Source organism: Chiloscyllium punctatum, chromosome 11, assembly GCF_047496795.1.
Source record: "Chiloscyllium punctatum isolate Juve2018m chromosome 11, sChiPun1.3, whole genome shotgun sequence".
In the NCBI taxonomy this organism is placed as follows: domain Eukaryota; kingdom Metazoa; phylum Chordata; class Chondrichthyes; order Orectolobiformes; family Hemiscylliidae; genus Chiloscyllium; species Chiloscyllium punctatum.
This window is the reverse complement of record NC_092749.1, coordinates 35089537-35105336: the sequence shown is the minus strand read 5'-3', so window position 1 is coordinate 35105336 and position 15800 is coordinate 35089537. Positions and strand designations below refer to the sequence as shown.

At 39.2% G+C, this 15800-nt stretch overlaps 1 protein-coding gene across 1 annotated transcript in view; it reads left to right on the top strand.

Annotated features, from left to right (window-relative positions):
• LOC140482887 (tetratricopeptide repeat protein 7A-like) overlaps positions 1-15800 on the top strand; it is a 361467-nt gene that overhangs the window by 264091 nt on the left and 81576 nt on the right. The window contains exon 19 of the mRNA XM_072580610.1: positions 8008-8210. Coding sequence (XP_072436711.1) covers positions 8008-8210 — 203 coding nt within the window. The remainder of the gene's footprint in view (positions 1-8007; positions 8211-15800) is intronic.

Below are 15800 nucleotides of genomic sequence, written 5' to 3'. Positions count from 1 at the left end.
GTCAGGATGGAACGTGTTAGTTAAGTTGATGAACTGTTCAACCTCCTCGTGGGAGTATGAGGTGGTGCCGATACAGTCATGGATGTAGCGGAGGAAAAGGTGCGGAATAGTGCTGGTGTAGCTGCAGAAGATGGACTCTCCCGCGCCCCCCCCCCATCTTATCCCCAATCCAACCTTCCAACTTGGCACTGCCCTCTAGCTCTGTCCATCTTCCTTCCCATCTATTCACTCGACCCTCCTCTCTGAACTATCACCTTCATCCCCCACCTTCATGTCAGCTAACTTTCCCCCTGCCCCACCCCCATCCCATTTACCTCCCAGCCCCGTTGGCCCACAAGTCTTGTTCCTGATGAAGGGCTTATGCTTGAGACGTCGATTCTCCTGCTCCACAGTTGCTGCCTGACCTGCTGTGCTTTTCCAGTACCACAGTCTTTACTCTGACCTCCAGCATCTGCAGTCCTCACATTCTCCCATTTGTTGGCCAACCATAGTTGCCCTTGAAAAGGTGGTGGTGAGCTGCCTTCTCGGATTATTACAATTCATGTTCTGTAGGTTGACCCACAAGTGAGAGAAACCCAGGATTTTCAAGGAGCAGCAGTATATTCCCAAATCCAGGATGGTGAATAACTTAGAAGGCAACTTAACACATGGTGGCGCTCCCATGTATTTGCTGCCCTTGTCCTTCTAGATGGTAGTGGTCATGGCTGTGGCAGGTGCTACCTAAGGATCTTTTGTGAATTTCAGCAGTGCGTAGATAAAATGTGGAGAGAAAGTTGTAGAATTAGAAATCATCAACTCCGGTCTGGAGTGCCAGCTAACATGTACCCAAAGGGCATGAGATAACTAAAGTTACAAAGGCATGGCTTGTAATTATTAGGATATAGATATACTGATAGTGACAATCGCCTTCTAAAACACAAGCACAAAATGCTGGAGAAACTCAGCAGTTTTTCCAGCACTTGCAGAGAGAAAACCAAAGTTAATGTTTCAAGTCTGGTATGACTCCTCCTCAGAAGAATGCCTCTAAAAATCTTCTCACAGTTAACAGCATTTAAATGGTCTCTTATCAGTGTGAACAAGCTGTTGAGCAAAGAGGACAGATGAACAAATGCATCCCTTCCCACACACGGTTTGGTGAACAGTCTTGCCCAGCATGAACTCTTCTGTGGCTGGGCAAAATGGATACTCCCTTCCCCCCCTCACACAGGGCAGGTGACTAACTCCCAGTGTAAACTCCTTGTTGTTTCTGTTGCCTGGATCACAACTTCACTGTTGACAGGCCTTGGAGAGGTTGTAATAAAAGACAAAGTTTGGATATCGGTGCACTAGGAATTTGAAAAATCCCTATCAACTCTGTATTTACATGGACACCTGCACCTCAGAAAAACTTTGACTCATCTGGTTGGACAATCAATTGAACCCTCATCCACTTTCTCAATGTTTCTTCCTCAGTGGTGGTGCAATGTTTCTCCCCCCCCCCCCCCCCTTATGTAATTGATTAAAACTGCTCCCAGTCAATGGACAGAAACATTTTCACTGGGATATATGTGCTTCCATGCTTTTCAAATCATACTGCACTGACCATGGACACACAGCAGATGGCGAACCTGAGCAGCATTCCAAGGATTTTATTTTAGGGTTCATCTGAACCAGTAACACTAAAATTCACACATCTATCAGAATACAGAGGAACCTCGATTATCCGAACTACACAGGCGGGGGTTTTGTCGTTTGGTTAATCAAATGCCGGATAATTGAACCCCGGATAACAGTTAACCAAGCACCAACACCTTGTGACCTTGTTCGGATAATCCGAAATTCAGTTAATCAAATGCCAGATAATCAGGGTTCCTCTGTCTTCGGTTACAAACTTCAGATGAACCAATCTGAAGTCAATGTGAATGGGATGTCAATCCCATGACCATTCATAGCAGATGTCTAAGTTACCCTTTGTAGTGAAGGGCAAGAATTTTGACATTAGTACACCGGAGAATGGGAAACATTAGAGATTGCTGAGGACATGAGAAATGAATGAGCAAGACCTAAGGTAAAGGAATAGACATAGGTGGAAGAAATATGGATGGACTGGAGTTTCTGGAATGAGATTAATTCCATTACAGTTTCCATTGTAATAGCATATTTGTACAACACATGCATCTGACAGACAGTAACTCAGTTTTGAATTTGTCTATCAAGTATCTTAGAATCCCTATGGTGTGGAAGCAAGCCATTCAACCCAATCCGTCCATACCACTGTTCAAGAGCATCCCATCCAGGTCCACCCCATTCCTGTAACCCTGCATTTACTGCGGCTAACCCATCTAACCTACACATCCCTGGACACTATGGGGCAATTTAGCATGGCTAATCCACCCACCATATACATATTTGGACTGTAGGAGGAAACCAGAGCACCTGGAAACACCAGAGAAGCTGCAAGCTCCACACAGTCACCTGAGGGTGGAATCAAACCTAGATCCCTGCCGCTGTGAGGGAGCAGTGCTAACCACTGAGTCACCGTGCCGCTCTGTACTCAGTATTAACTCCCTGTAATGCCTCGTGATGTTCACTATTCACCAATGTTACATAGAGTTGATTCTTACTAGGCTCTGAATTGAGTGGGCTTGGGTAAGACAAGTGGTAAAATAGGGTGAGAATTCAGCAAGTCTGATCTGATTGAGATCACTTTATGCCTCTCATTCATTTTCTCAGTCCACAGTGGAGCCCATTGGCCCTGGATGTTTAGTTGGGCGACCCTGGGGCATTTGGATCTGGGCAGATTAGACGTGCCAAGAGACAAGTTGACCCTCCTTGGCTGCAATTTCCAAGGGTCAGAGACGGGCAGGCAGGTGGAGGTGGCCACTTGTACAGCATCCTTGTCTGAAAACGATTGAGAGCCTGTGTGTGTCTCATTCTCCGACAGGGTGCCTTGTGGCACAGTTCAGTGGCCTTGTAGGGGGAGCACCTGGACTAGACTGAAGCTTCCCTGTCCCATTCTGATCCTGCTTTCAGTGCTGAGTGCGATGGAGTGCAGGTATGGTCAACTCTCCAGCAGACCTTAAGGGTACTGGGCCTGGCTTTGCACAGCAGCTGCCAACCTGTCCAAGACTAGCTGCACTGCTGCAGAATCTGAGCAATGATGGACTGGATGCATTATCCCTGCTTCGCTGCAGGATGGTGGACTATGAAGAGGATGCAGAAATGCTGTAGTGTGATTTGGACAAGCTGAGTGACTCAGAATGCATGGCAGCTGAAGTATAATTGGATAATTTTTTGAGATTATTCATTTTGGTAATAAAAACAGCAAAGCAGATTATTATCTGAATGGTGACAGATTTGGAAACAGGTGCAACAAGTCCTGAGTTTGCTTGTACACTCAGCTGCATGCAAGTGCAGTATGTGGTGAGGAAGGCCTCCATCCTGAGAGGATTGGAGTGCAGGAGCAGGAATGTCTTGTTACTATTGTACAGTGCCTGAGTGAGACCGTACCTGGAGTATTGAGTGTAGCATTGGTCTCCTTATCTAAGGAAAGATGTTCTGGTCATGAACAGACTGCAATAAAAGGTTTACCAAAATGATTCTCAGGATTGCTGGACTGATGTATGAAGAGAGACTGGATTGGTTAATCTGTACTCATAGCAGTTTAGAACCATGAGGGATGATATCATAGAAACATATAAAATTCTAACAGGACTAGAAAGGGCAAATGCAGGATGGATGTTCCCAATGACTGAGGTGCTAGAAGCAGGATTTGCAGTCGGAGGTAGGCCATTTAGAACTGGATAATGCTTTTTTTCACCCAGAGAGTGATGAGCCTGTGGAATTCTCTGTTATAGAAAGTCGTTGAGGCGAAAACATTGAAGGTTTTCAAGAAGGAGTTTGGTAAAGCTTTTTGTGGCCAAAGATTCAAAGGGAATGAGGAGAAAGCAAAAACAGGGTACTGAGTTGGATGATCAGCCATGATTGAATAGGGGAGCAGGCTTGAAGGGCTGAATGGCCTACTTCTGCTCCTAGCTTTTATGTTTCTGTTTCAGTAATGAGGGCCAATACCTGCTGAAAGCCTTCCTTCCAAAGCTGCCCTTCCCTTTGAATCTGCATGAGGTCCTTCATTACTGAGACCAATGGCTCAAGTCCCATGGGATTTTGGCGTGCCTCTGACTGCCAGTGGCCTGGGCAGTTTCTCCCTCGCCCGTGTGCAGAGCTGTCAGTGTGTGATGAACTCTCTTCTCTGCACAAGATGGGCTTGTTCTTGGGAAGATCACTCATTATTCTGTCACCTGCAAACTTGGCGATAGTACGGTCACTTTCTTCGTCCAAGTCATTAATATATATCGTAAATAATTGCACCACAGCACTGATGCATTCCATTAGTTACAATTTGCCATTCTGAAAATGCCCCCTTTATCCCAATTGTCTCCTGTTAGTTAGCTTCACTAGAGTGAGCATACCACTCCAACATCATTCAACTTCTTCAGTCACCTAATGTGTGTGGTACCTCATCAAAGACCTTGTGAAAATCCAAATATATTGCATTCACTGCTACCCCTTTAGCTATCTTGCTTGATACTTCCTCAAAGAACTCCAATAAATTTGTCAGGCATTATTTCCCCTTTATGAAGCCATGCTGACCCTGCTTCATTGTATTAGTATTTCTAAATGCTGTGCTATGCCATCCTTTGAAATAAACTCTTAACACTTTCCGAATAACATAGATGAAGCTAGCTGGCCATTGTTCCCTGCTTTTTTCTTTTAAATTCCTCTTTTTAAGTAAAGGTGTTATATTTGGTAATTTTCTAATCCTCTGGGAGTTTTCCAGGATCTAAGGATTCTTGAAAGATTGCTTTCAGTGCATCCACTATCTCTGTAGTTAGTTCTTTTAATATCTATCAGACACCCCTCCTTCAGACTTTGAAAGATGGTGCAGTCTTGGGGATACTGGTTTAATGGAGGCCCCTCACTAAACAATGAATTTCTCTATGAAGGTGCATACCAGGATGGTCTGGATTCTCACCACAAGTACTCAAACAATAAATAAAGCAATAAGTTTGATAAGAAAACATGAGAAAATCTGTTTGGCCTCATGGCAAAAATCACTCCACCAAACTCAACATTACTCACGCTCAGCCAAAAATATTCAAGCCAGAGATTTGTTTAAAACAATGCACAATGGATAACTGAATCATACAGTTTCGGTTTGCTTTGGGTACAATCACTGTTCTGGACTAATTCAGTTTACCTGAGCCCACGTACTTGTAGGGATGCTAATTTTGGACTCCTCTTTCAGCAAGGCAGGGATCAAATTGACCAGCGCTCTAACCAATGGCTATTGTTTTAAAATAGCATGTGCATGTTGATATCCACTAAAGCCATCCTTCCCAGTCACGTATGTAGTATATACTTCCTGGACAAAGTAGTTATGGGCTGCAGCACTCATGGAGCTACATCCAAGAAATGTAGCTTATTCATGAGAGAAGAGAAAGAAATTTCAGGGTTGGGGGATATCTGCAGAAATATTGGCATCTGTACACTTGCTTCCAACTTTCCTTGCCGAAAAATTGATTAAATTCCAGGGTTCACAATATTTGGTTTGCTGGACCTGAACTAGAGAGGGTTAAGTGACAATTTCAGACAAATACCCAGCTGTAGAACTATTTCAAATTCCATTTCCTTCTCCCCCTTACAAATTCTATATGAAGTATTTTTGTCTTTGGTACCGGCAGTAATATGTAACATCTTGGAAAATGCAAATGGTGCAGAACAAACCATTTTCAAAAATCAGATTATTGTAGCCTGAATAGATGACCAAATTTGCTAAGCAGCCAGGTTGTTCACAAAGTACACTGCTTTGCAAAGATTATGAATTCAAGAGAGAAGAACATGGTGCACTGTATTTCAAGGAATCATAATATTGAATGACTTGTATGCCACATAGAAAGGACATGAAGTTATATATTAGTGGATTCTTTTTAACTACTTACTCCTAAATGTGTTCAAAGTGAAAAGAAATTAGGCTTGATCTCAATCCTGTTCCCAGTGCTCTTGAGACTTTGCACTCACTCACTTCTGCATTAACTTAGCCACATCACTCAGACAAACAAACAAGATTGGAGCATGAGGAATACATATTGTCCCAACCACCTGATGAAGGAGCAGCGCTCCGAAACCTAGTGCTTCCAAATAAACCTGTATAACCTGGTGTGGTATGATTTTTAATCTTGTCACAGAAAAGTTCACTCTTCACAGAGATGGGCAATGGTACAGTTTTTAATGCAAATTAAGGAAGTTTCGTCTTGTAGTTGCTTCATACCATTGTATTTGATAATATTGCTGCATTGGACAGATAATTCTCATCACTGCTGAGATGGAACTGGATGATGAGAAAGTAAGTTACTTTGCAGCCTCTCCCTTTAGCTTTCATAGGTTGGGGCTGATTTCCCTGGAACATTAGAGGCTGAAGTGCGACCTTATAGAGATTTATAAAGTCATGAAGGGGATGGACAGGGTAAATAGACAAGGTCGTTTCCCTGGGTTGGGGGAATCCAGAACTAGAGGGCATAGGTTTAAGGTGAGAGGGGAAAATTATAAAATGGATTTAAGGGGTAATCTTTTCACACAGAGGTTGATGTGTGTGTGGAATTGAGCTGCTAGAGGAAGTAGTGGAGGCTGGTACAATTACAGTATTTAAAAGGTATCTGGATGAGTACAGGGTTTACAGGGATACAGACCAAGTGCTGGCAAATGAGACTGGATTAGGTTAGGATATCTGATCAGCATGGCAGAGTTGGACCAAAGGGTCTGCTTCTGTGCTGTACATCTCTATGACTCTATGAATAATGCCTGATAGGAAGTGAGGTAAATGACATTAAATGGAACTTTTTACTCCCCTGCAATACTTCCATTTCATGGCGGAACTGTTTTAACATCAATGAATCAGCAACTTTTGTAGAAAATGTGGTGCCATAAACTCCTAAGTAAAATTGATATTATGATTAGAAACCGTCTGTGTTCACAAGCTACTTTAAATTTCTCAGCCAACCATAACGTGAGGACAAAAACATAAATTTACAAAGAATTTCTCATTGACTTTGACAACTCTTCTTAATATTTTGCTTAATTTACTGCCAATTTAATTCTTTGCTTCTAGCTGAAGACATTAGAATGACAAATGAGCAGGACCTCATCCAAAATATTAGATTGATTAAACTCACAACTAAACAGTTTCAAGAACTTTCTGTAAAATAGAGAAAGCTATTTAAAATGAAATCTCACTGGATTGGAAATTGCAATTCATTCCATGATATTCAGGTTCTCTAGTTGAGTAAGTGTCTACTTATTGTTTTCACTCAAGGTTGTCAACATTATTTGGACATACGTCCAGTGCATAAGTAAGTGATAAATAATTAAAATTAAACATACAATTGCCTATAGTACATAAATGTTATTGCTATTTTCTTATAAATGTTGGTCCCCTTCTACTTGTAAGGGTCTTTGTAATCTTGAACCTATATCCAACAAGAGTTAGTGTTTTGAACAGAATGGGGGAGAGAGGGGAAGAAGAAGAAGAATAGTAGAAGTATGTAAGCTTGACCTCTAATCAGCAGTGTTGGCATTATTATCCCTGAGGTAGAACTTTGTGAGTTCAAGTCTCCTGCTCACTTAACTTTGTTGACATTGTCATTGCTTCTCTGTCCATTATCATTTTCCCTTTCAAACACCTTTTCTAAACATCCCCTTCCTCTAAATACTCCTCCTGTCCATCTCAAACTTTCCTTTGTGCTCCAGAGTCCGGGCTGAAGTCATGCTGAATCTGTGTGTGATACGTATGCAGCATGATGTATTCTAAAAATGGAGAATTTTCTACCTAATGTTATTTCACTAATGTAGCATGCCACTGTAAAATCTGAACCCAATTAGCATTTCAGATAAAAATATTTTTACTGTTGAAGTGCAAATTTTTCTTTCTGTGAATTTAAATAATCAATACTGTTCATTTCCTTTAAAAACTAGCTGAACTTTTTCTGGAACTACAAAGGACCAAAGACGCTTCCTTCTGCATCCAAGAAGCAGCAAGTCTTTTCTCCATGTCGCATGATGTAATATTCATGTGTGGGAGGCTAGAAGAGATGAGAGGCAATTTGAGAGGAGCCAAGCACTTTTATGAAGAGGCTCTTGTTATAAATCCAAGAAGTGCGAAGATCATGGAACAATTGGTGAGTTATTTTTAATTGAACAGTTTAATAATGCAGGAAAATATCTTTTTTTCGACCTATCATTTGCCTCTTCCCTTCACTAAAAACAGACATGCAACTTGCCCTCCTTTTTCCCCAGTTTTGTTTCTTAAAGTTCTTAGTTCATGATGAGATAAACTTTCATTGGTGCCAGAAACCCTATAACTGCAAGCTGTTTCACTGTGGGAGAACATCAATGCTGTTATTTTCTGTTCTCCTCATACTCTCAATCTCAAGCCAAACCAATTGGTCAGTGATCAGGAATGGAACACTGCCTGTTTCTGTTACATACGACTAGTTGAGGAATATTATGGACAATATTAGCATTTACCCAACATGATTAGCTGCAATAAATAAACCACAGATCTGAAAGTGAATTTATGACTACGGACTCTGGGCAGTAAAATGAACAAATTCAAATTTATTTAGCACATAACATGATGATAATTATGATATATATTCATTATACCAATTTAATTAAATGAAAAGCAAATCACCTTCACCATTGTGCCAATTAACTATCAAATCACACATTTATGTAATTCACAATTTAGATTTTAAGATCACAGATTAAATAAGTTAAATGATATTAGGATGTTAGCAATTCTTTATTTTGAAGATTTCAAAATGGGTGTGACCCCAAGCTCTGCTTGGATTAAATGGGATTTGGGAAATTGTTTATAGCTAGTTAATTTCCTAATTAGCCTGTCTTGGTTTATTTCCTATGTGAATAGTTGTTCCAATCCTGCGTGCCAGCTCTGTTCTCATATCCTTTTATTCCCTTTGCCTTTAACCACGACAAACCCCCCTGTATCACACCATTAACGTAATAAAACAACTCCATGCACTCAGGACTTTTGTAAAGATATTTAATAAAGTGCCACATAAAAGTTTATTGCAGTACTTCTTGGTATAGAGGTAACATATAAGCAGGATGGAAGATTGGCTGGCCAGCAGAAAACAGTATGCATAAATTGGACCTCAACTACTTATAATTTGTATAAGTAACTTGGATAAGGGGAGCAAATGCATGCAAGTTAGTTTTGCAGACGACACAAAGAGAAGTTGGAAATTATGTTGTGAAGAGGATGAAAGAAGATTGAAGACTGATATAGTTAAGTAGAGTGAGTAGGCAAAACTCTGGCATTGGAATGTATTGTGGGAAAATGTGAAGTTGTTCACTTTGGCAGGAAGGACTGTGTTGCCTTAACATTCACAGAGGAATATAAGTGTTCTAATACATAAGTCAAAAAATGTTAGTGTACAAGCTTAGTAAATCATTAAGATGGCTGTTGGAATCCTGTATTTTATTGCAAGAGGAATCGAACATAAAAGTAAGCTTAATAAAAACTGAAATAACTGTGGATCCTGCAAATCAGAAACAAAAATAGAAATTGTTGGATGAGAAATCAGAGTTAATGTTTCGGATTCAGTAACCTTCTCTTAGAGTAGTAAGCTTGTTATGCTTCATTTATTACAGGTCATTGCTGAGACTACATTTAAAACACTGTGTGCAGTATTTACATCAAGAGCACAAGATATAGGAGTAGAAGTAGGCCTTTCAGCCCATTGTCTGTCTGCTGTGCCATTCAGTGAGATTGTGACTTAGCTGTGGCATCAATTTCTTGTCCTCAGAATCTAATCAATTTCCCTCACCCCAAGCAGTGAAAGTAGTGAATTTGTTTTGAAACTTGTCTGCTGTTCAAGATCCCAATCTTGCACACACCATTTCACTTGTGGTCTTCCTAAGATTACAGGCCCTAAGGTTTTAATTGTTTTTTGTTTGTTTTCAGCTGGGGCAACTCAGTGTATCCTCATTGAACATCTTACTTATTAATACGTAGTAAGTTTTTTTTTTGTTTGCTTGATAGGCAGCTCTTGCATTGTCTCTTAGTATATCATCTGTGAGATTCTGTTTCTCACAGCTGTTTTTGAAGACGAAAATAGGGATGTTATGCTGAATCTTTACACAATGCTGTTTAGGCCACAACTAGAGTATTTCATCTACTTCTAGTTACCACTTTAAGAAGGATGTGAGGGAATGCAGAGGAGATTTTCCAGAATGACTGCAGTGATTAGGATTTTAATTGCACTGTTAGCTTTGAGAAGCTGCTGTTACTCTCCCTGGAGCAAAAGAGATCAAAGGGAAATCAGGTAGAAGTGTACAAAATGTGACGAGTTAAAAGATACAATGGATAAAGACAAACTGAGCCCATTAGTTGATGATACAAGAAATAGGTGGCACAGTTTTAAATTTTGGACAAGTGATGCAGGGAGAATGGTGATGAAGAACTTTTATTACATGCAATGCGTAGTAATGACTAGAACTCACTGCTTGCGAGGGTCTGGGAAGCTAAGATAATGAATGCTTACCAAAAGGAATTGAATTTCTCTTGAGGGAATTAAACTTGCAGTGCAATGAGGATGTAGCAGAGAGATTGCTCTTTAGAAAGCTGTCATGACAGGATGGCCAAATGGCTTACCTTTATGCTATTGTGACTCTGCTGATGGCAATAATTTGTTACTTACTTGTTGTTAATAAATTTTTTACCAACTAAACACTTCTTTAAATTAGTATAATTCAGTGGGTCTGTACCTCAACAGGAGTCAACAATGAATACTTGGAAATTGCAAGTAAAAACAATAATTCACACCAGGTCAGTCAGTATTTGAGGGTAAATACATTAAGGTTTTGGACAATTCCTTCATCAGAACCTTAAAATCAAAGCTTTATTTTATTATTAATTCTCTTGATCTGTATTATTAGGATTATCTGCTTTAATTTTGAATTTTATAATATCATTGATTATGGCATTATATAAATAATTGCTTTCCTCAAAAGGAGTCAGTCATATTTTGAGACCCTGAGCCTGTTTAGCCTTAAGGCCTCCGGAATGAGAGCAATCTTTTAAACTCTCTATATTTAGCTTTGTAGGAATCCGGTACATTTTTATACGTATATTTTTATATAAATAAGAAACTCACAAAGAGCATAAAACAGTTAGCAGAGATATTAGGCCAAATGTCCTATTTCTTTCTTTCTGGTGAGTTCAATTTATTCACTTAAAAGTTAATTTTGTAAGAAAAGGAACAAATTGGGTTATCATTGAAAATATGTTGGTTATATTAAGGATTCAGAGCAGGGGAGCTACTGTCAAAAAGCATACAGGCTACAACAGTAGTCCTAACATTCCAATTCACACTTCTTATGAACATGGCTTCCTGTTGGATGCACAAGATCATGGAATTAGCTCTGTAATATTTTCTAAATATAGTTTCATGATGATCAAAAATGGGTCTGGGTTTCAAGTGAAGTAAGTATGGAGGGTGGATAAAAAGATTGAAATTTAGAACCTAGGTGGAATAATGATGTTTACAAAAATGAATTGATAAACAAAATAATGAAGATTATGACAGGCGGCACATTTGCTGGTTAGGTGCTTGTGAAAGGTTTTCCGTCAACTGAATAATTTTTTGTTGTAACCTGTCTGAGTATGCAAAAATGGGAGTTGGGAAAGCTTCACAACTGCTGGGCCTACTGTTGAAGTTCTCGTCAGAGTTCAGTTTTCAAGTACTATTGAGGTTTTAAGTGTTTAAAGCAAAATATTCAAAATACATTTCTTAGAGCAATTAGTTTTGGCAGTGATATAGTTTAATTGAATTGGAGTTGATCAAATTTGCTGAATATGTGACCGTTATGGGATTCACTATCCTATGTGCCATCACTTGACCAACTTCGAATAATAGAATCTAAAACTTACAGTAATAGAAAGCATCAGCTAATATATGGAAATAATTTAATGTGTGTCTGAAATCTTATTATATGTTGCTGCTGTATTGATGTTCTTCTAGTTAGTATTTCAAAAGATTTATTTTGGTTCTTTACATTATAAAATACAACTTCTTCCTGATCCGTGCAGTAACTTTTAATGACTTTAAATTCAGAATCATATGTTTGCTGCTGAAAGTTAAGATATACATGCTATTTTTCTAGTTCACAGATTTTGAAATCCCAAGATCAAAACTAAAGTACTGATAATAGATTGCGGTTATTCCCTAGACGGTGAGCTCTGTCATCAGTGTATTTATTAATAAAGGAAGCTTATGTATCTAAATCTCAATTTATAGTATTGGTTGATGAGATGTACAAAATCAGGTTTTATAGGCACTTTAGAGTTTGACAAATTCCCCAATTTCACAAGGTTGAAATTATCTAAATATTTGTGTCCAGGTAATTTTGTCCACAATAACAGTGGTACTATTTGCTTTCATTTTAAGGGCAAAATTGTCATTCATTGGAAGACTGAGACATTTATTTAAATTCAACTATTGTTCTGGCTGATTATAACGCAATAGTAATTAGACCATTCACAAACAGTGGACTGGAGAAAATGGGTGTAAGCAAATAATTGCCATCATTAAATTAGATGTTGCATTTTATTGTTGTTAGATGATTGTAAGGTATCCTCAGTTCTTTCCAATCAATTTCTAAGGTCAAAAGAAAAACATATTGTGACAACATTTCTTAAATCCACTGTTGAATTTTAACTGTTTGTAAAATGGGGGATTTTGAGGACCTGAACAGAAACCTTGATATATATCCTTTCTTCAATGTTCCTTCTTACGAGACAACACTGGATGGAAATATAATGGGAGGTCGGGGCAGTTAAGGAAACAGAAAACTGGAATGATGTTGGTTTGAAGCTGTGGATGTGTTTGCCGATAATGCAGATGCGGAAGACAAACTCCTCGCAAGTGCAGTTCCTGTGGCTGTGACACTACTGATAACAACATCCCAGGCTGCTACCTGCATCAAAGATAGTACAGATCTAGCAAAGGGAAAAAGAAAGATCAGTGCCATTCCTGCTTCCTCCTGCCCTCACTTTTTTTCACCATTCCCTTCTGCCCCCATATTCCACCTTTCTGCTGTCTGCTTCCCACAGCCACTACCCTCTTGATTCACCCATTTAACCCTCTTTAACGGGTTGATTATGATCATACTTTAATGCCTTTTGATAGATTAGAGGGCAGGAATAAAGCTGAGGTAGCTGATCTCAGTTGGGTAAAAATGGGACACTGTGGTTGATCAAAATATTTCTTGGCTATAGACGATAAATATCAGGTTGTGTTCCCACTTCTGATTGCTGAATATGATCAGTATTGTAATCATATGATAAAATGTCTCCTGTCACACCTTAAAAAAAGTCAATCTACATCGTCACACCCTATTTCCCACCACAAACACCCAAACACCTCTGCCCCAAAGTTGCTTGTTTTTGCAGAATATGAAATGCTTTTTTCCCTCTTCAGTCTGTAATATGAATTGTTGGGACTTCAGTTTTGCTCCTTTGTGCTAAGCTACATATTGTGTAAAAGTAGAGCAAAATTTCTGGGCAGACCTTGTTTTTAAGGAAGGAGACTATGTATTTTCACCTTTAGATGGCAGCATATTATTGGATCAAAGCTACTAAATGGTATCTCGTTGATTAATAGTTTCAAATTAATGATTTAAACAGATTAAGTTCTGTCTTTTTGTAACACAGTGCATCATTATCTCTTTCTGTCTACTGCATCAAGGGAAATAAGTAGGTTGGATGGTGGTGCAGTATGTCGGTGATCTAACCTACTGTGTAACAAAATGGTGCTTGTTAAAATTCAGAGCAAGTCTAAAGCACTGGCTACATTTAAGATGTTTTTAAATGTATTTAATGTGTTCAAATTTGTTCTATGGACTCAGTTGGTGCTTTGACTGCAACATTTTTGCTTTATTGTGCACTTTACCTACAAACTGGATAGGTTGAGACAATTAGGTTTGTATGGGTGAAGCAGGCTGTTTAGCCTATTTAATATCACCCTTCCTACATACCAGCCCTATCATTTTCCATGGGAATATACAGCTTCTTCAATGAATCTAGTATTGTGGCCTCAGCCACCCTGAGCTGGCAGCCATTTTCAGCTTTTGATCATTCTCTGCAAACCCAATACTAGAACTGGGACCCAAATTCGATTCCAGCTTCAGCCGACTGTCTGTGTGGATTTGCACATTCTCTCTGTGTCTGCATGGGTTTCCTGCAGGTGCTTCAGTTTCCTCCCACAGTCCAAGGATGTGCAGGTCAGGTGAATTGGCCAAGCTAAATTGCCCATAGTGTTCAGGGATGTGTAGATTAGGTGCATTAGTCAGGGTAAATGTAGAGTAATAGGGTAGAAGAATGGGTCTGGGTGGGTTACTCTTTGGAGGGTGGGTGTGGACTTGTTGGGTCGAAGGGTCTGTTTCCACACTGAAGGGATTCAATGAAAACAAGGATTTTCCTTTAGTTACTGATAATTCATAGAAAATTAATATTAATTAATTTCGGACAGAAGAACTACAAAAGAGCTGGATTCTGTTTATTTTAGCTGTGACTGCTCCGGAACTTGGTTTACTGCATTATGGGGTCGATTCAAGTGCAGACATAGCATTTTACAAATAAAAGGTGCAATCAATCCTTCTGTTCTCTAATCAGAGGCATGCCCTTATTGTGAAAGAAAGACTGTACAAAGCAGCAGTACAAAAATGTAATTTCTCTGTGATCAATCAACCTAAACCTGGGAAGAATAATGGCCTGAAAGACTGGTGCTGTGGGTAGCAGTTTCTGTTTGTTACTAGTAAGTACTCAGAAACTGAAGAATTAAATAGAATTTTATAGTGCAGCATAAGGAATTCAACCAAGCTGTTTCAGGTCAGTGTTTAGATCTGCATGAAAGAAAAACTTATCGCATCTTACATAACCACTGGATATTTCAAAACTCTTCATAGCTAATAGTATATTATTTAAGTGTAGTCAATGTTGGAATGTAGGAAACAGCAGCCAATTTGCATGCACAGACCGCAACATGATAATGACCAGGTATTCTCTTTGTTTGTGAAATTGATTGAGAGACAAATGTTGACTAAAACACTGAGAACAATTCCTTTTCGATTCTTCAAAATAATGGAGTGGTACAGTATTTTGCATCAGAGTGAAAGCTAGGCCTTGGTTTATTGTCTCATCTGAAAGACAACACCACAAAATGACAGCACTCCTTTAGTACTACAGTTCTTGGTTACTGGAGTGTTTGTCTTGATTTTTGTGTTCAAGTTGAGGAGGGCAACTAAACCTGGAGCCTTGTAACTGGGAGATAGGTATGCTACTCACTGAGTCATAACTAACACACAAGCCTCTTCCAGAGCACAGTAATAGTTGCAATCTGTTCACTTGAAAATGACTCGCTATATTTTATTCTTGCTTTTCTGTTGTCTCTTTTCGAATGGTGGTTTGGTAGTGCACAACTTTGCTATTCTGAAAAAAGGCAGATTTTAGCAAAGTTTTTCATCCTGCACTCGTCAGTGTAGTCTCCAAAAAAATGGCAAAATACTGTATAAATGTTATTTTTCCTTTATGAGAAGAGACTGCTGGTTTGTGGCAAATGGATTTTGATTGATAGAGGAATTGCCATGTAGTATGTATCAGTTAATGATAACTGACTGTTGAACTTTTATTTAAATTTTAAACAAGGCTGGTAGACTCTGGTCAATGCATTGTCCTGATAAAT